The sequence below is a fragment of the Coenobita brevimanus genome, chromosome 60 (genome assembly GCF_032717465.1).
Source record: "Coenobita brevimanus isolate Jiangsu-jjx chromosome 60, ASM3271746v2, whole genome shotgun sequence".
Taxonomy (NCBI): domain Eukaryota; kingdom Metazoa; phylum Arthropoda; class Malacostraca; order Decapoda; family Coenobitidae; genus Coenobita; species Coenobita brevimanus.
This window is the reverse complement of record NC_137013.1, coordinates 35,380,129-35,396,109: the sequence shown is the minus strand read 5'-3', so window position 1 is coordinate 35,396,109 and position 15,981 is coordinate 35,380,129. Positions and strand designations below refer to the sequence as shown.

At 41.3% G+C, this 15,981-nt stretch overlaps 1 protein-coding gene across 6 annotated transcripts in view; it reads right to left on the bottom strand.

Annotated features, from left to right (window-relative positions):
* LOC145403027 (echinoderm microtubule-associated protein-like 2) overlaps positions 1 to 15,981 on the bottom strand; it is a 333,938-nt gene that overhangs the window by 111,042 nt on the left and 206,915 nt on the right. For 2 of the 6 annotated variants that reach the window (XM_080274862.1, XM_080274863.1), the window contains exon 1: positions 1,862 to 1,937. The exons of the other annotated variants lie outside the window; for them this stretch is intronic. In XM_080274862.1, coding sequence (XP_080130988.1) covers positions 1,862 to 1,881 — 20 coding nt within the window. In that variant the 5' untranslated portion in view covers positions 1,882 to 1,937. Of the gene's footprint in view, positions 1 to 1,861; positions 1,938 to 15,981 lie in introns of those variants that run through there. 6 annotated transcript variants of the gene reach the window in all.

Below are 15,981 nucleotides of genomic sequence, written 5' to 3'. Positions count from 1 at the left end.
ATTGCCTGGCTACAAACTATTTTGTAATCGGCTACACATACACACACACCTTGACACACACCCCTCCGGCAGTCTCGGCTGAATCAACTTGTTTGGTTTTAGACGAAATACAGTACCAGAAATGTCCCGACCACGAGAGGCCAGTGGTCTCAATATTATCACTTAGACGTCTAATACTGTCAGCTGAATAAAATCGTCTGGAGTCAGTTGGAATAGAATATAGTACTAAGGTTCTCCCAATCTTCAGTCAAAACCTATATATAAACCTCGACACACGGTCAGAAAATACAGATAAGTACACGGGCGCGCATATAAAGAAAAACGAGTTAATCTCCATGACATGAATACATTTAAGCCATATTAAGAAGCGTTGCCAAGATGGCGGCTCTCGCGCTGTCTTCGCTTTGTTGCTTTTTTTCCTTGCAGTGAACCTCAAATTATCTTGTATGTTCTACTTACTCATCTTTGTAACACCGACCTACAGTAATTGCATCAGTGACGTACAAGAGGATAACACTCAGAACGTCATTTATACTTCATCTTCACTGCTACCAGACGATTTTATTCCGTATAGGAAAGCCCCCTCGTAGATAATCGATTAAATAAAACCTGTACCTGTCCTCCCCAGTTCAGTCTCTCCAAAGCTAAATAAAAATCGCTTGCTTGCAGAATGGAAAATGTAAAACAGTGGTCTGAAGGGGCCATGTAAAATAGTGTAGCCAAGGAAGAGGTGTTAGGAAGTTTCCAATAACGAGAGTACAGACGTTTGCAGACACTGTAATCTGCCTATTCATGTTCCCAATGTTCTGTTCTTGTAGTACCTTCCTGCCCATCTATAAACTGCCTGACATCGCATCCTGTTACTAGGACCATAAAAATAATAATAATAATAATCTGAGGCATACCGGCATCCAACCTTAGTAACGCACCGCCTACCTCTCCAAGATACCACTGTCCTCATGTACTCCCCCGCCTTGTTTTTTTTTACCAGCCCCTTTTTTGTACACTTAACACTGGTTGACCCTATATTAATCTCCTCTCCACACTTACCATATGGGCGAACTATCTCGTACGTATATCACCATATGTTTCCCACTTTACCTTCGACAAACGCTACTACTTAGTGCTGCTGTACACTGCATCGTACGCCCTTTAACATACTGGCACGGTACCTGCCAATTATCTGTACCTGCATCTGAATCAGTCCACATCAGGTCCACTACAGAAACGGGCCTTCATCCTCAGAGGGTAAGTAATGGACTTAAATTAACCCTTCCCCATGCTGACGAGGTACAAATGGAGGGTCTGTAGAAAGAATGTGCAATATATACGCTATGCTTGTGTGTTCGGGTCTGTATATCCCATCGGTAGAACCACCAGGATACGACGGCATATTACAAGTCCATTTAAAATGTCCGCTACAAAGTGGGTTTCAACTTGGGTCATATGCTTCAAGCAATATGCTTGCTACCAACCACAGTTCCCTGCTAACTTTAATGTAAATAACTGATACTAGTATTTCAAGGATTTTCAGTCATTAACAAAAGGCAGCTGCGCATTTTCGTTAATTGTAGACCTTTTCTATGCAAAGGTACACTTTACGGTAGTCTTTCCGAAATATCTATTCACCCATCTACCCTATCTACGGAACTTACAAACTCAGTGATTTACGGGCACTGTAAGGTACTTGTCCAGTACACTGAAAGGCAAGAAATTAACAATCGTACGAAACAATATGAAACAGAAAAAAAAAATCTGAAAACGAGGACGAGAATGAAAAGATAGCAGACGATACTCTATGAAATCCTGGCATAACTTTTAATCCCCCAAACCTGTTTTACTTTTTTTCCCCTATACTCACTTGGTGTTGGAAGCCATCATGTTGGTGGGCAGTCACAGGAATGCAGCAGAACTCTAACTTGACTGCAATTGCGTTTAACTCAAGAGTTCGATGAACGTTCGGGAATTTAATAAGTTCAGGTTGATGTCGATATTCTGTGGTTTTCTTGACTGTAACTTAATAAATTGTGATGTTCTGGAAGTTGTGGCCATACTATGATATCAATGCTTTGGCTAATATTTACACAACTAAGATATGCTTTTAGATGAAACCATTATCAGTAAGCTAAATGTTGACTTTTAACAAACATTAAATTTAATAATGTGCGACCGAGTTATACTGTTCATTTTACCACACAGGGCTACTTGAAGCAAGCCTTTGATGATTACATAACAATCTTGCTACAGTACACTCCACTTAGGCCTACAGTGTAGGCTACGTTTCTGTTCCTTAAGTTTTAGAAACTAAATTTATACAACATAACAGATATACAACCTTCACGCATCACATTCCGGTACAGAACAAACAACAAAAGTTTCGTGGGACGCAATTTTGTGACAGGATTTCCTTTCTGAAGATAACAATAAGCTATAAACCCACCTCAAAGTGTATAAAAAAAAATCACCACAACTTCCAGACTGTAACACACAGCTACAAAATAATAAGTCCGAAATATCACTCGGTGTCCTGAAAATGATAACGTTGGAATGCAAGTATCCGCTAATAAGTGGAGAGAAGATCAGCACACAACCTCCCTACCCCGAGTCTCGCGGGTTACTGAGGGTTGGTTGTGCTCGGGAACTTTGGGTTGGGTGCCGACTGTCGACAACACGGGTGGTGGTCACGTGACTCATGTGTTTATGTTGTGTGTCGGGATGTCAGGAGAGAGGATGGAAAATAATATGACTGCTGAGAGAGAAAGAGAGAGAAAGATGACAATGGCAGCTGTGTGTGTGTGTGTGTGTGTGTGTGTGTGTGTGTGTGTGTGTGTGTGTGTGTGTGAAACCCCTAAAACCAACGAGAAAGGATGGATACGAACCCACACGCCTAACCTTTAACTTCATTACAATAATACACGTCTTTTTTTTTTTTTTTTTTTTTTTTTTTTGGGGGGGGGAGGCTGTGTATCTAACGCCGATCACAATCATCACCACCATCAACAAGAACAATCTCACCACCTTTTTCATTTTAATATCACCATTACCAACAACATACCTTATATCATACTCACCAACTTCGTTTATAGGCCAAGTTAAGAAAGTATGCAACCCGTGGTTTATGCATCTCGCGTACTTCACACATCCAAGCATCAAGAAACGTTAATACTACGTCAAAGGTACTGGCTATCAATTTGCTGTCGCATGCATTCACTTATCACATCAACTAGTGTTCTTGGCCTTCCACACCTCCTTGGCTTTCCTTCAAGTTTGGCTACATACACATACTTCATTACCTAGTCATTTACAGTCTCTCTTTCTGACCGTACCTTCTTTCGTAACACACACTCCTCCAACCTTTGATCAACTGACTCACACCCAAGTCTTTCAAGCATTCTCACTATTTTGCTTAATCTTCTCAGCTTACGTGAAGTCAAAACAGATCTATATCCATTACTTATACTCCGCTTTTATTTAAGCCCGTTATATTAACGTCTTAAATACAGTCCTCTTACATTTTTTTTTTTTTTTTTTTACTGCCGAGTCCTTCACAGCAACAGCTCTCCGGCGCTCTACAGTACATTCCACTTCCATTACGCACTTCCCTCTCTCAACTTTCACGGCAGTTCTGTTTCCTCCATGCCAGTTACAATTTTCCCCACGTTACAAGTGCTTTTCTAAGTTGGGGTGGTTAGGTACAGCCTTTATTAACCCTTTCACTACAAGACATCTACCTTATATTGAATGAAATAGTTTAGAGGTTGCAAAATTAAACCAACTCATTCGTCTTAATTGTAAAGAGGTTATGGCCTTGCTCTGCTGTGTTTTTCCATACAGCTCCGACACTGGAGGTGTTGCTAGGTATAAAAACTGCATCCGTTGCCTCACTCTGGTAAAACAGTCTCTCTGTGCCAGTGGTCCTGCACACACACAGACACACACACACACACACACAGGGTTGTGAAACATGATAATGATCCCCACCCAGTTTACACTCTCAGGCTCCTATGTTTTACTCTCAGCTGAACAGTATGGTACGGATTTGGCTGGAACATAAGAATACGACTACATACAAGATCTGACCCAACCATAGGAGGGTTACTGGTACCTTTAAACACCCCTAGGCTCCTATACTCACTCTCGGCTGAATAAAATCGTCTGCCTTTAACTGGAACACAGTACTAATGTTGTCTCCTATAAACAGAACTAATTTAACCATACAACTTCGGCTACTATCATTACAAGATCTCCTCATCGGCGATTTATTTTGCCCACAACACCTTTTCATGTACTTTACAACTATACGAGAGAGAGAGAGAGAGAGAGAGAGAGAGAGAGAGAGAGAGTACTGAAGTGTAGCATGAAAACTTAATCGCTATGGAAAAAATGCCACGAAGCCTCGCATGGCAAGAAGAGGCCAACACATCTACTGTATATTCCAATGCCGGGGCCCAGGTAAAGTTTATTAACTGTAGCACACCTGAAGTGGCTGTATACATCAACCTACCTGGCCCTTTACCTGTGTATGAAATTCCTTGTTTTACTTGGCTCATACACCTACCTAGCACTTCACAGGTAAACTAGTGATTAATTGATGTGAAGAATATGACAAGACTGAGAAATATGACAAAACACGAGCGAAAAGTATGACAAAACAAGACTTTCAAATACCGGTATGACAAAACAAGACCAAAAGATATGACAAGACCGAAAGATATGCCAAAACAAGACTTTAAAATATGACAGAACAGGACTGAAAAATATGACAAAACAAGATTGAAAAGTGACAAGACTGGTCCTGACACTATACTCTTTTTACTTTTTCTTGGACTAAAATTACGATATATCTATCTTGAATTCTGAGGTACGGCGATGGATTAACGCTAAAATATGGCGATAGTCACGAAGAAGTGCTACGAGAAGGATGCTGAACTGTAGTACCGTCTTCTGCCACTGAACACAGAAAATGAGCTGCAAATGGACGAAAATCTGGGCAATAAGGTGAATAGGGTCTAATTAACTACTCTGGCTACTTGCTTGTTGTAAAACTGGGTAAGATCCTTTATGAATACGACGCAGGATCTTTATCGGCCTAACAAATGAGTCTGACCGTACCTCATCGGTGGTGTTAACACTACTCGTACCTACCTTAGTCACGTACCGCAGCTGGAGTTAATTCTTTCTGTACAATGACGTATTTTCTACTGCATTCATGCTACCAGCAGACAAATATATAACATCAAGGGGAGACTTCATTTAATCTAGGGGTGCATGAAGCCTATATCTAACATCTTCAGTTCCAAAGTCTTTTCCAAGCTGAGTATAATCGCGTGGAAGTGGCAAGAATACACGTCACCAGACTCAGTAGGTTAGATGATTTAAAAAAATAAAACACATGGTCGGGGCAACTCTTGTATTGCATTCCAGCGAACGTCAAAGTCTTACTCAGCTGAGACTGGGTCACAGGAACTTCTGCGTTAATGTTGTCACCAGTAACTCGTCAACAGTCGAGACGGTTCTAGCTAGAGCCAAAAGATTTTATTCCGCTGAGAGTAAGTCATAGAATGTTAACCTCGTTGTCTGGAGTACGTCAATGCAAGTATAAAACCAAGTGCGTGAAGTTTCATAACACTTGAAACAATATTTAGTCTTGAGGTGTGGACTATTTGGACAGTCCATGTCTTTTCTTAATACTGTTACAAAAAGTGTTGATAAACTTTAAACAATGGATGCTGACACAGCTTTCAGGCCTTTCCTGCGTCCTCGAGTGTTTATTATTTAAGTTATGGAATCAGTACAGTGAAGAAAGCCTGAAATGAAAACTAAAACCTTCCCATCATAAACAAGGATTACGGATCAAAGTTCCACATTACACTGAACCACTTCGCTAAATCTTTTACTCGTAATTACCTACTGTGCACTTTATTTAGCCAATGCTCCAAAAATCTATGGCACCAAAAAAATAACAGAAACTACCACAGTTATCAAATTGTTGAGAAAAGAGAATTTAACCCTTTTTCCAGTTAGGGGCAGACGATGTTAACAAAATCATCGCAGTCAAAGGGTTAATATTATCCTTTAGTCACAATACGTCGTGTTGTGTCAAGCAGGGAACACTTCTTTTGTACCGATTCATTTCATATATTATATTTCAGCATTCTCCTGTCATTTACATCTTTTCAGTATCACCAAAAATGCTTTTGAAACATACAAAAGGAAATGAAGGTGTAATCTGCAAAATGGACAGCTGAGGAAAATGTGTTACGAAATCTAATACGAGTACACCAAGTAAGATTCCCCCTATTTCGATGAAGGGACAGAAAAGTGTAAACACACGGTCAATAATATCTTCACACGTCAGTGGCTACAACCTATAATGTGTGAATCCAATTCCTCTGATTATCACCAGTACGTCAAGCCTCGTCTCATCTGGCTATCACAGGTGCGAGAAAGTGCAAAGAAACTGTTGACTGGACCCTGAACTGGATTATTGGCATCGCCTTCACCTATGTTTGTTCATCACTTCAACTTTCTCAATATTCGACTGAGAATGATTTCCCATTAAATCGCCTCCATGACTATTTCCATCCAAGTCATCAGTAAGCGTATTTCATTTTGCTTCACCTATTCATTCCAAACTGCCATAAACAGTTCAAATGGAATAATTATACCTATACCAACCTAAACAACTCTTCCATATACGGTTATCATTCTTTAATTTATTCATAGTGTGGGTATATTGCCTTGCTCTGTTACTTCCTTCCCCCAGCACGGCCACCTATGTGTTATCGAGTGGCGGAGGAGATAATGGTGACAAAGGAAATAAAAGAGTGAGGGTTATCTTATCAAGTGTGGCGCCTCCCTTCTCTCTCTCTCTCTCTCTCTCTCTCTCTCACACACACACACACACACATACACATAACACCTGCACCTGTACCCCCCCACACACACGTAACACCTGCACCTGAACAACACACACACACACACACACACACACACACACACACACACAACACCTGGGACACAACCAAACCACTACAATACAGGACATAACATTGCTCTAATTTAATATTCTTATGCCTTTAGGTCATAAGGTCCTTTACGAGAGAGAGAGAGAGAGAGCGTTACACCACCTCACCATAACTCCGAGTCTCACACCCATACAAATCATTTTTAGCACCCCCTCTTATTTATGTTATCCGCAGTCCCTTACATGGCAGGCAACACAAAGCCAATTTCACCTTACGTCATTGTGAATTATATATCATTTATTTTTCCGTCCAGTGTCCCGCTTTACTTGACCCATTCAGCCCGAGAACATCACTTTTGTCTTGATTTTGCATCTATCAGGCGATGTTATTGTTTTATTTATTTTTATTTTTTTAACAACGAGGGCATCCTAGCAGTGACGGGGTTAGTAACGAAGGCTGTTCAACTCCTCGAAAGCTTCAACTCCTCTATTCTCTTTTAAAAAGTTTCTCCAGAACTGAATCAAATCCTTCGGAGGTGGCAAGGAGAAAATGAAAATGGGATTATCATGTGTTAATTCTGAATCATACCTGAAATAGTCATCCTCTCGTAGCTGTAGGAGGGGTTAGACATATTCATCAGTACCTCCTGCCTACGTGGAGACGGTCTGCTAAGTTGGATAAAAATGTTTGACACTAGCTTTAAAAAAACATATATATATATATATATATATATATATATATATATATATATATATATATATATATATATATATATATATATATACATATATATATATATATATATATATATATATATATATATATATATATATATATATATATATATATATATATCCACAAGCTGAGGGTATTACTCTTGCTAACACCAGACGATTTTACTCAGCCGGGGAAACTCCTGGGATTCGAAGTGTAAGAGGCTGGGGTTAGTAGTATGTAATGGCGGTGATTAGACGAAGAGGGGGGTGGTTAATGTGAAGGACAAGGTTATTAGGGGGAATTACTCACACACACACACACACACACACACACACACACACACACACACACACACACACACACACACACACAATTTTGTTTATACACTCACGTAGACATGATCCATTAAGTAAATAAATTGGTTTGTGAACATGATTATTATATATAAAGGTTAAACATTAGGAAAATATTTATACTATCTTAGGTTGTTTAGATACGATTTTGATTATCTGACGACAGGAAATTGCATGGTGCCTGTGTGACTCAATTTCTCTCTCTCTTTCTCTCTCTCTCTGAAGAAGGAAGAAAATAAGACAGGTCGGAAGCTGAACCTTGAGAGAGAGAGAGAGAGAGAGAGAATTGCCTTCTCCACATATATTTTATCCTTCTCTCTCTCTCTCTCTCTCTCTCTCTCTCTCTCTCTCTCTCTCACACACACACACACACACACACACACACACACACACACAAACAAACAACCGTTTGGTGTGTGTGTGGGGAGGGGATACTATACATCATAATCACCGGATGTGGGGAACTAAATCATCAAAGCGCAATTTCCAACAAGTAAAATTCGTTGATGGCATTAGGGACACCCAGGTAATCTCCCTTATTGCCATCATTATTTACATCAACATTACCGCCAACGTCATTATCATTTCACCGCCAGCATTGCAACTGTCATTTCGCCACAATCATGAAACAGTCTCATATCTTACATATATTTTTACCTCCGTCAACTATGTTGGAGGCTTTGTATTAACCCGTGTCAGTTTGAGTACAAGATATTTCTAAACGTTATTAACAGATTTCAATGATATCTGGTGTATGCGTGGGCAGTCATGGAAGAGTTTATTAGACTTTGAGGTGGATCCGGATCCAGACACAGGAAAACAAATTTTAATGGCGTTGCATGAGGTAAGCACTCTCTGAAAATGTGTAACATGACACACTATGACCGTAGAAATAAATAATTATGTGAGACCATAAAAGTATTTGTCTGGCAGAAAAGAGAAATGACATCTACAAATCACATATTTTACTGATGTTAGCTAAGGTAAGGGCTTTGAGTGCATTCTAGCTAAAAGTGTCTTTTATCTGTCTGTTTGTCCGCTACAGAAACTAAGGGGGAATTACCTAGAGGGTCCAAAGGGGTCTACCAGGGTTTGTTTTTTTATGAGGAAGTTATTGGTGTGGTTTAAAACTGCTGGAATGATACTCCTGATGGCCAAAATTAGAGCTAATCAGGGCAAAATGGTGGAGCTTTGGGGCCAGTTACCATCGAATGTCTAATTCCCTCTACAACCATATCAATATTTCAACTTAAAAGTCACTTCACGGTCTCCATGGTGGAGCTTGGTGGCCAGGGTGGGCAGGCTAGTGACCAGATGGGTCTGGTGGGTAGGTGAGGCAGCGTAGGTGAGTGGGGGGTGGGAAGGATGGGTGGGAAAGTGGGGGTGTGTGGGTGACTGGGTGGGCAGTGAGAAATCAGGTCCATGGGGCAAATAGGCCCATGGTAGGAATAGGTCATGGTAGGTATGGCTCCATGGGAAATATACCAGTAGAGGAATGGGTCGAAGGGGGAACACAGATTCAGAGAGTAAAAATGGGACCCTGGGAATCGCCTCTCACAGAAGGCTGGCTCCCCAGGGTCCCAGGCAATGCCGATCTGCAAGGTAATAGTTTTTTTGCCCGGGCAATGCCGGGAACTCTGCTAGTTCTCAATAAAAATGGGGCGGGTTAATAAGAAATCATCATCATCATAATATGATGATGATGATGATGATGATGATGATTCAAATTACTTAAATTATCCACTGTTTTTTAAATTAGAGTCGGTTTTAACACGTCCAGCATTATTGATTCATGTATACAGTATTCGATCACTCCATTCCAATCCTCCTTCCCAGACATCTTCAGTCCCTCACCAGCACTCAGGTTGGAATCACATACACGGCTCTACTAGTAAAACGAAGTGCACCAAGGTATAATCAAGCTCCTAATTTTTTGACGGTCATTTGTGGGAACACCTGTAATTTCTAGATGTGATTAGCCTGTATCCCACATTACAGAATGTATTCAACAATGATACTCAAAAGTTAAACATGTTCCATCATAATCACTGACTAAAATTATCATCATAAACTGAGGGCTTCACCTCACCTTACCGTGGCCTATATTCTGATATAAACCGTCCGATCCTGTACACGTCTAGGCAAAAGTTGAAGTAATAACACCTCGCTTCACTGTGATACGCTCAGGCCATTCTGTGCTTCTGTACCGGGCGTCATGTTAACTATGAGAAATGTGCCGAGAACGGGGCTCAGTGAAACTGGTGTTCTAATTCGGTTTCTGTAATGACCTGCACGATCAGACAAATTGGCTCAGAATATGGACTGTATTTTAGGAGGCAAAGGAGACTTCGTAACAACTCTTCCAAGGCGATTTACTTTGTATATTACATCTTTTTATTCTCTTGTATGTTACTGAGGCAAATTATGTTGATACCATAAAATCATAAGTAACATAAAACAATATCAGGGTGTAATATATAAAATAAATTGGGAAGAAGATGCAACTAATCTCCAATCCCGCACAGAATACGTCCCTGTATTTGACGAGGCCCTTAACCTCGCACCTCAATCCCGATCTCCTTCTCCTTCTCCCACCCATGCACTCCACCTACATGGTCACTCTCATGTTCCCTTTGTGTAACCAGACATAACAGTTTTATAACATTCACTTCCACACCACACTGTTAACACTTACACCACACCAGCGTCAACGCCCACACCCGCCTACACATAACAACTGCACCCACACCCACACTGCTTTGACATCACACTTCCACCCACACTGGTTAATACACACACACACACACACACACACACACACACACTGCATTTCCATCTCAGCAATATTGTCGGTATCTACATCCCTTTCGGAAATTAATATTTTACTCTTCCTTAACCTATTCAATCAGACGACGTGGTGCATATTTTACTATTATTATCTTCAGGCTATTTTACTGTCTGTATGTATGTATGTAAATACATATATATATATAAATATAGATAGATAGACAGATAGATATACTGTATATTAGAGGAGTACAGAACACTCTTTTTTAATCCATTCATCGGTAGAGGCTCTCCTACACTGAATAATATCATCTAACAGTAGCAAGAAACGTGAAAAAGACGTCATCGGACTAAAGGAGTTTAAAACAGTGACCTTCAAGCAATGTGTAAACCAGAGGGTCCACTCAACATTCACGCCTCTGTTACCTCCCCCTTCTCACATCTTACCAAAACTGCCTCATCATGAAACAAGAATGCCCACACTTCCTATCTTCCTTCACAAAGCCTGTCACTCAACCCTCATTTTACCCTCTATAGAAATTAATCATCACCATCACTGCCATCCTAACACTACAGTATTTCCCTCTATGGTAAAAGATGGGTAGCATTTCGAGACAGGAAAGGGATGGCACAGAAAACTAAACTATCATCAGCGTGCCCGTCGAAAAGGGTCGTATGACCACACCTCTATTAATTCCTCCTTTGTGTGTCAGATAGTGTGTATGGGACAGATATCCTGACAGATACGGATATTAGTAGGCGAGATTAAGGTACTGTATCACTCAAGTAGCACCATCCGCAACGCTTTGTGAACAAGAATTAAAAAAAAAAAATCGTCGTCTTCCATCACAGTACGGCTTACAGTCGAGCAAAATCATTAATATTCGGCATAAGCTTGCAAAAGTGTAAATAAAACGCAAAACTAAACAAGGCCTAAAGGTAAGTAATGCAGTTTTTACGGGTCACTTGAAATAGAGTTAAGTATGCTCAAGCGGTGACGTAGGATCTAAACATACAGACACCGTTTCTAAGTGCTTCCTCTTCCCGTTCTAGCAAAAAGAAGATGACATAATAACAAAAATAATCTCCTACATTTTCTTCAACATAGCTTGACCTTTTACCGTAAACTTAACCCCTTTAATCCGAACTTCAACATCACTGCAGGACCGAACCTTCTCCTCAGAGGGAGTGATAGCTAGAATTAATCCTTCCCCATGCTGACAAAGTATGACTGAGGAGGGGTGTCTGTAGTGAGAATGATGCATGGAGAAGATGAAGTGTAATCATGTCTATGCTGTGTGTGTCAAAGAATATAAACCGCGAAGAAATGAAGACTATTTTATTCAGCTTAACCTGTTCAGTCCTGAGACATCTTTCTTAATTTACTCCTACCATCTTCAGACGATTCATTCAACGTTGGAAGGATCTGTACTATACACTTTTCACTCGAACCTGACCTAAAATTGCCATCTCCACATATTGAATGCTATGCTATAAGAGACTAATACTAGAATGTGATGCTAGTCATGAAGTGTTTTGGAAAGGATATAGAGCCGTAATACTGTCTCCTTCTGCCACGAACCTACGTGAAAAATGCTTCAGAAGGACGAAAATCTGGGCCAAGTTAAGGTGAACAGATAATAGTTCTAGGTTTAATTAAGGTTGTATCCATCTCCTTCAGTTCGAAAGTGTTCCCTAAGCTCAATAAAATCAATTGTGGATGACAAGAATAATTTTAAAAAGAAGTCACAGAATTCAAAGGGTTCAGAAAGACACTTCAGGGCTACTGGGATTAAGTATAATCTCAGCTCATTCGCCACAAAGGACGCACTTAAGAATACTCTTTATGTATCAGAAATTCCAGTCAAAAGGGATGAATACTACGGTGTCTTGATGAAGACCCCCACTCCTACAGATGCACTAAGGCACTGTATTCTGTTCAGGTTAACACAACTCGATTACATACAGCGGAGAGAAATCATAGTAAGAAAAAAGTTCAGCTTCTTCACTCCATGTATTCTGCTACACCATCCTTTCGTCAGCCCCTTAAATAATACCATGACGTCTTTTGCCATCTTACTCAAGAAATTCCCAGACTATTTTACTCAAGTATGTGAGGGCCCACAGCTGTGTTGGGGTTATTGAACACTATATCAATCCCATCCATTATAAAAATCATGTAGAGGCAGGAAGAATAAAATATAATAAACGAAGAAATGTCCCGGTAGTAATGGCTTTGATACACTTAACTACTCTATTTGGTTCCCGGTTGTTATAAAGTCTGGTAAACAACAATAAAAAGTTCCTGGGTTTCCCTTGGTGCTGTACTGTTCCATCTCACGGTACACTCTGTCAACCAGGCATCCCTTCGTACTTTTCCTGCTAACTCTAACAACCACACTGCCGGTATGCAGGCCTTTCAGTCAGTACACAGTCTACATATTCAACTACATATATAATGGGGATCATCTGTTCAATTACCATATTTATTTCTTACCTGTTAAAATATTCCTTCAAAATACATTATACGTAGAAAAAAATGAGTCGATTTTTGTCTTCAGTGAATGAACAGGTCATGGTGAATGGTGGTGAAACGATTTGTGATTACACACATGCGTGACCAACCGAAAATACTCAATATCATGGCTTACCGCATACCCCTCTCTCTCTCTCTCTCTCTCTCCCTCTCACACACACACACACGCCTACACCCTAATATGTACGACTTCCGCCCTTATATACCATAAAATACACACCCTCGCCTACACCCAACTACACACATGGGAAGATAGGCAGATAGAAAGGCAGGTAGGTATGACGCCGGATGACTATAAATAATGGATGAAGGGATGGATATACATGGAAATATAGGTATATACATGAATTCATACACGGGTGGATGAGGAGATGGATGAATGGAATGTATGGACGATAAATGTATATACACTAAAGACGAAAAAAAGGATGGATGGACGTATAGATGGATGGATGAATGGATGGATGGATTGGAGGCAAGGAGGGAGGGATGTACAGAAGGATGGATGGATGAACAGAAGGATGGATGGATTGAGAGATGTACAGAAGGATGGGTGGATGGATGGATAGAAGGATATATAAATGGATGTACAAAAGGATGGATGAATGGATGGATGGATGGACAGACTATTGGGACTGAATGATGATAAAACACAGGCAGACAAAAATATGCATGGATGGCTGGAGGGATGGATGGGTGGATGAAAGGATAGATGGATGGATTGATGGAGGCCTAAAATTCGATAAATGGCTGGATGAATAAATGCAATAACGAATCACTCAATGGATGGATTTATAAATGATCAATATACATATATGACTAAAAAGACGAATACATTTTTAGACATTTATTGAGAAATGATGTAAAAATAAAACTTATCTGGTGAATGAAGGAATGTGCAAGTATATTTTAAAAAGAATAATTATTACAAAATGAGAGAGAGAGAGAGAGAGAGAGAGAGAGAGAGAGAGAGAGAGAGAGCACACAGACAGACCGTCCCCCAGACAGAGAGAGAGAGAGAGAGAGAGAGGAAAGTTAGGGAGGGAGGGAGGGAGGATACACACAAGGTCATGCGCTGAAAATAGATATGTGATCATGGGGAGGAAGGGAGGGAGGGAGGTGTGGGTGGAGGGAGGGAGAAAACTGGGGGGTGGGGGAGCGGAGGGGAAGAATGGAGTACCGGTATGAGTAGGGAGGAAGCGAGTGAGAGACGGGGTGTTGGGAGGGAGAGCAGTGAGGGTGGAGTGAGGGAAGGAGGTGAAGGGAGGGAAGGAGGGTGGAGTGAAGGAGGGAGGTGTAGGGAGGAAGGGAGGGAGGATGGGAGGATAGAAGGGATGACTGGATGCTGTGATGTAGGGTCCTGATGAGGGGTGATGGGGAGGGAGAGGGAGGGAGTGAGGGATGTGTGGTTACAGGGAGGGAGGGAGAGAGCGACAGAGAGAGAGAGGGAAGGGAGGGACGGAGGGCAGGGATGTGTAGGTGCAGGGAGGAAGGGTCAGGGTGAAGGGTGGGAGGAAGGGTCAGGGTGAGAGAGAGAGAGAGAGAGAGAGAGAGAGAGAGACAGACAGACAGACAGACAGAGAGAGACAGATGGGGAGGAGAATAGAAGGGAGGGTAGTTTGGTAAGAGAGATGGAAGTAGTGGAGGAAGGGAGGGAGAAGGGAAAAGAAAGGTGATACGAAGATATTAAAAGGACAGGAGAAGAGGCGGCGAGAAGGAAGAGAGGGAAGAGAGAGAGAAAAAAAAACGATAAAAATGAAGACATAAGAGGTTGAGAGGAAGAGAAAGAGGAGAGAGGGAAGGAAGGAGATGAAAAAGATGAAGGAAAGGCATAGAGAGAAATGAAGGAAAGGAAAACAACGGAGAGAAGGACCAGAAAGAAAGACGATGTGGAAAGGTCGAGGAAAAGAAGGGAAGGGAAAGACAAAGTTATGATTAAAACGGAGGAAGAATGAGGAGAAGATAAAGATGTACGACAGGAGGGAAGGACAAAATGGAAGAAAAAGGAAAGAAGAGAGGAGAAAGATGGAGGGATAAGGGAAAGAAAGGAGGAAGAAAAATCTGAGAGAGAGAGAGAGAGAGTGGGGTGATGAAGGTCAAGGAAGAGATGGGTGGAGGAAGGGAAGGTGGCAAGGGGAAGAGGCGAGTGTGGAGAGAGAGAGAGAGAGAGAGAGAGAGAGAATAAAAGTAACCCAGATAGGAAGACGGAAGAAAAGGCTACAGATGAAAGGGAATGAAGATAAATGAGGAGAAATGATAAGACTGATAGGGTGAAATGGCATAGGGGTGCTGAAGGGAGGGGGAGGGAGAGGGGGAGGGGGAGGGAGAGGGGGAAGGGAGGGGAGGGAGAAGGGGGGAAGAGAAGGAAGGGGAATGAGGGATGAGGGTAGAAGCTAAGAAAAGGGGAGGGGAGGAAGAGAGAGGATGAGTGAGAATAAGAGAGAAATCAGGGAAGGGAAGGAGTAGAAACATAGGAGGGAGATGTAGGAAAGGGTTGAGCAAATGAGAGAAGAGGGGGGGGGGACTGGAAGGGAAAAGTGACAGAAAGAGAGGAGGAAGAGAAAAAGTGAGTGAGGGAAGGAAATGATGAAGAAAGGAAACGAAAGAAGGATAAGAGGAA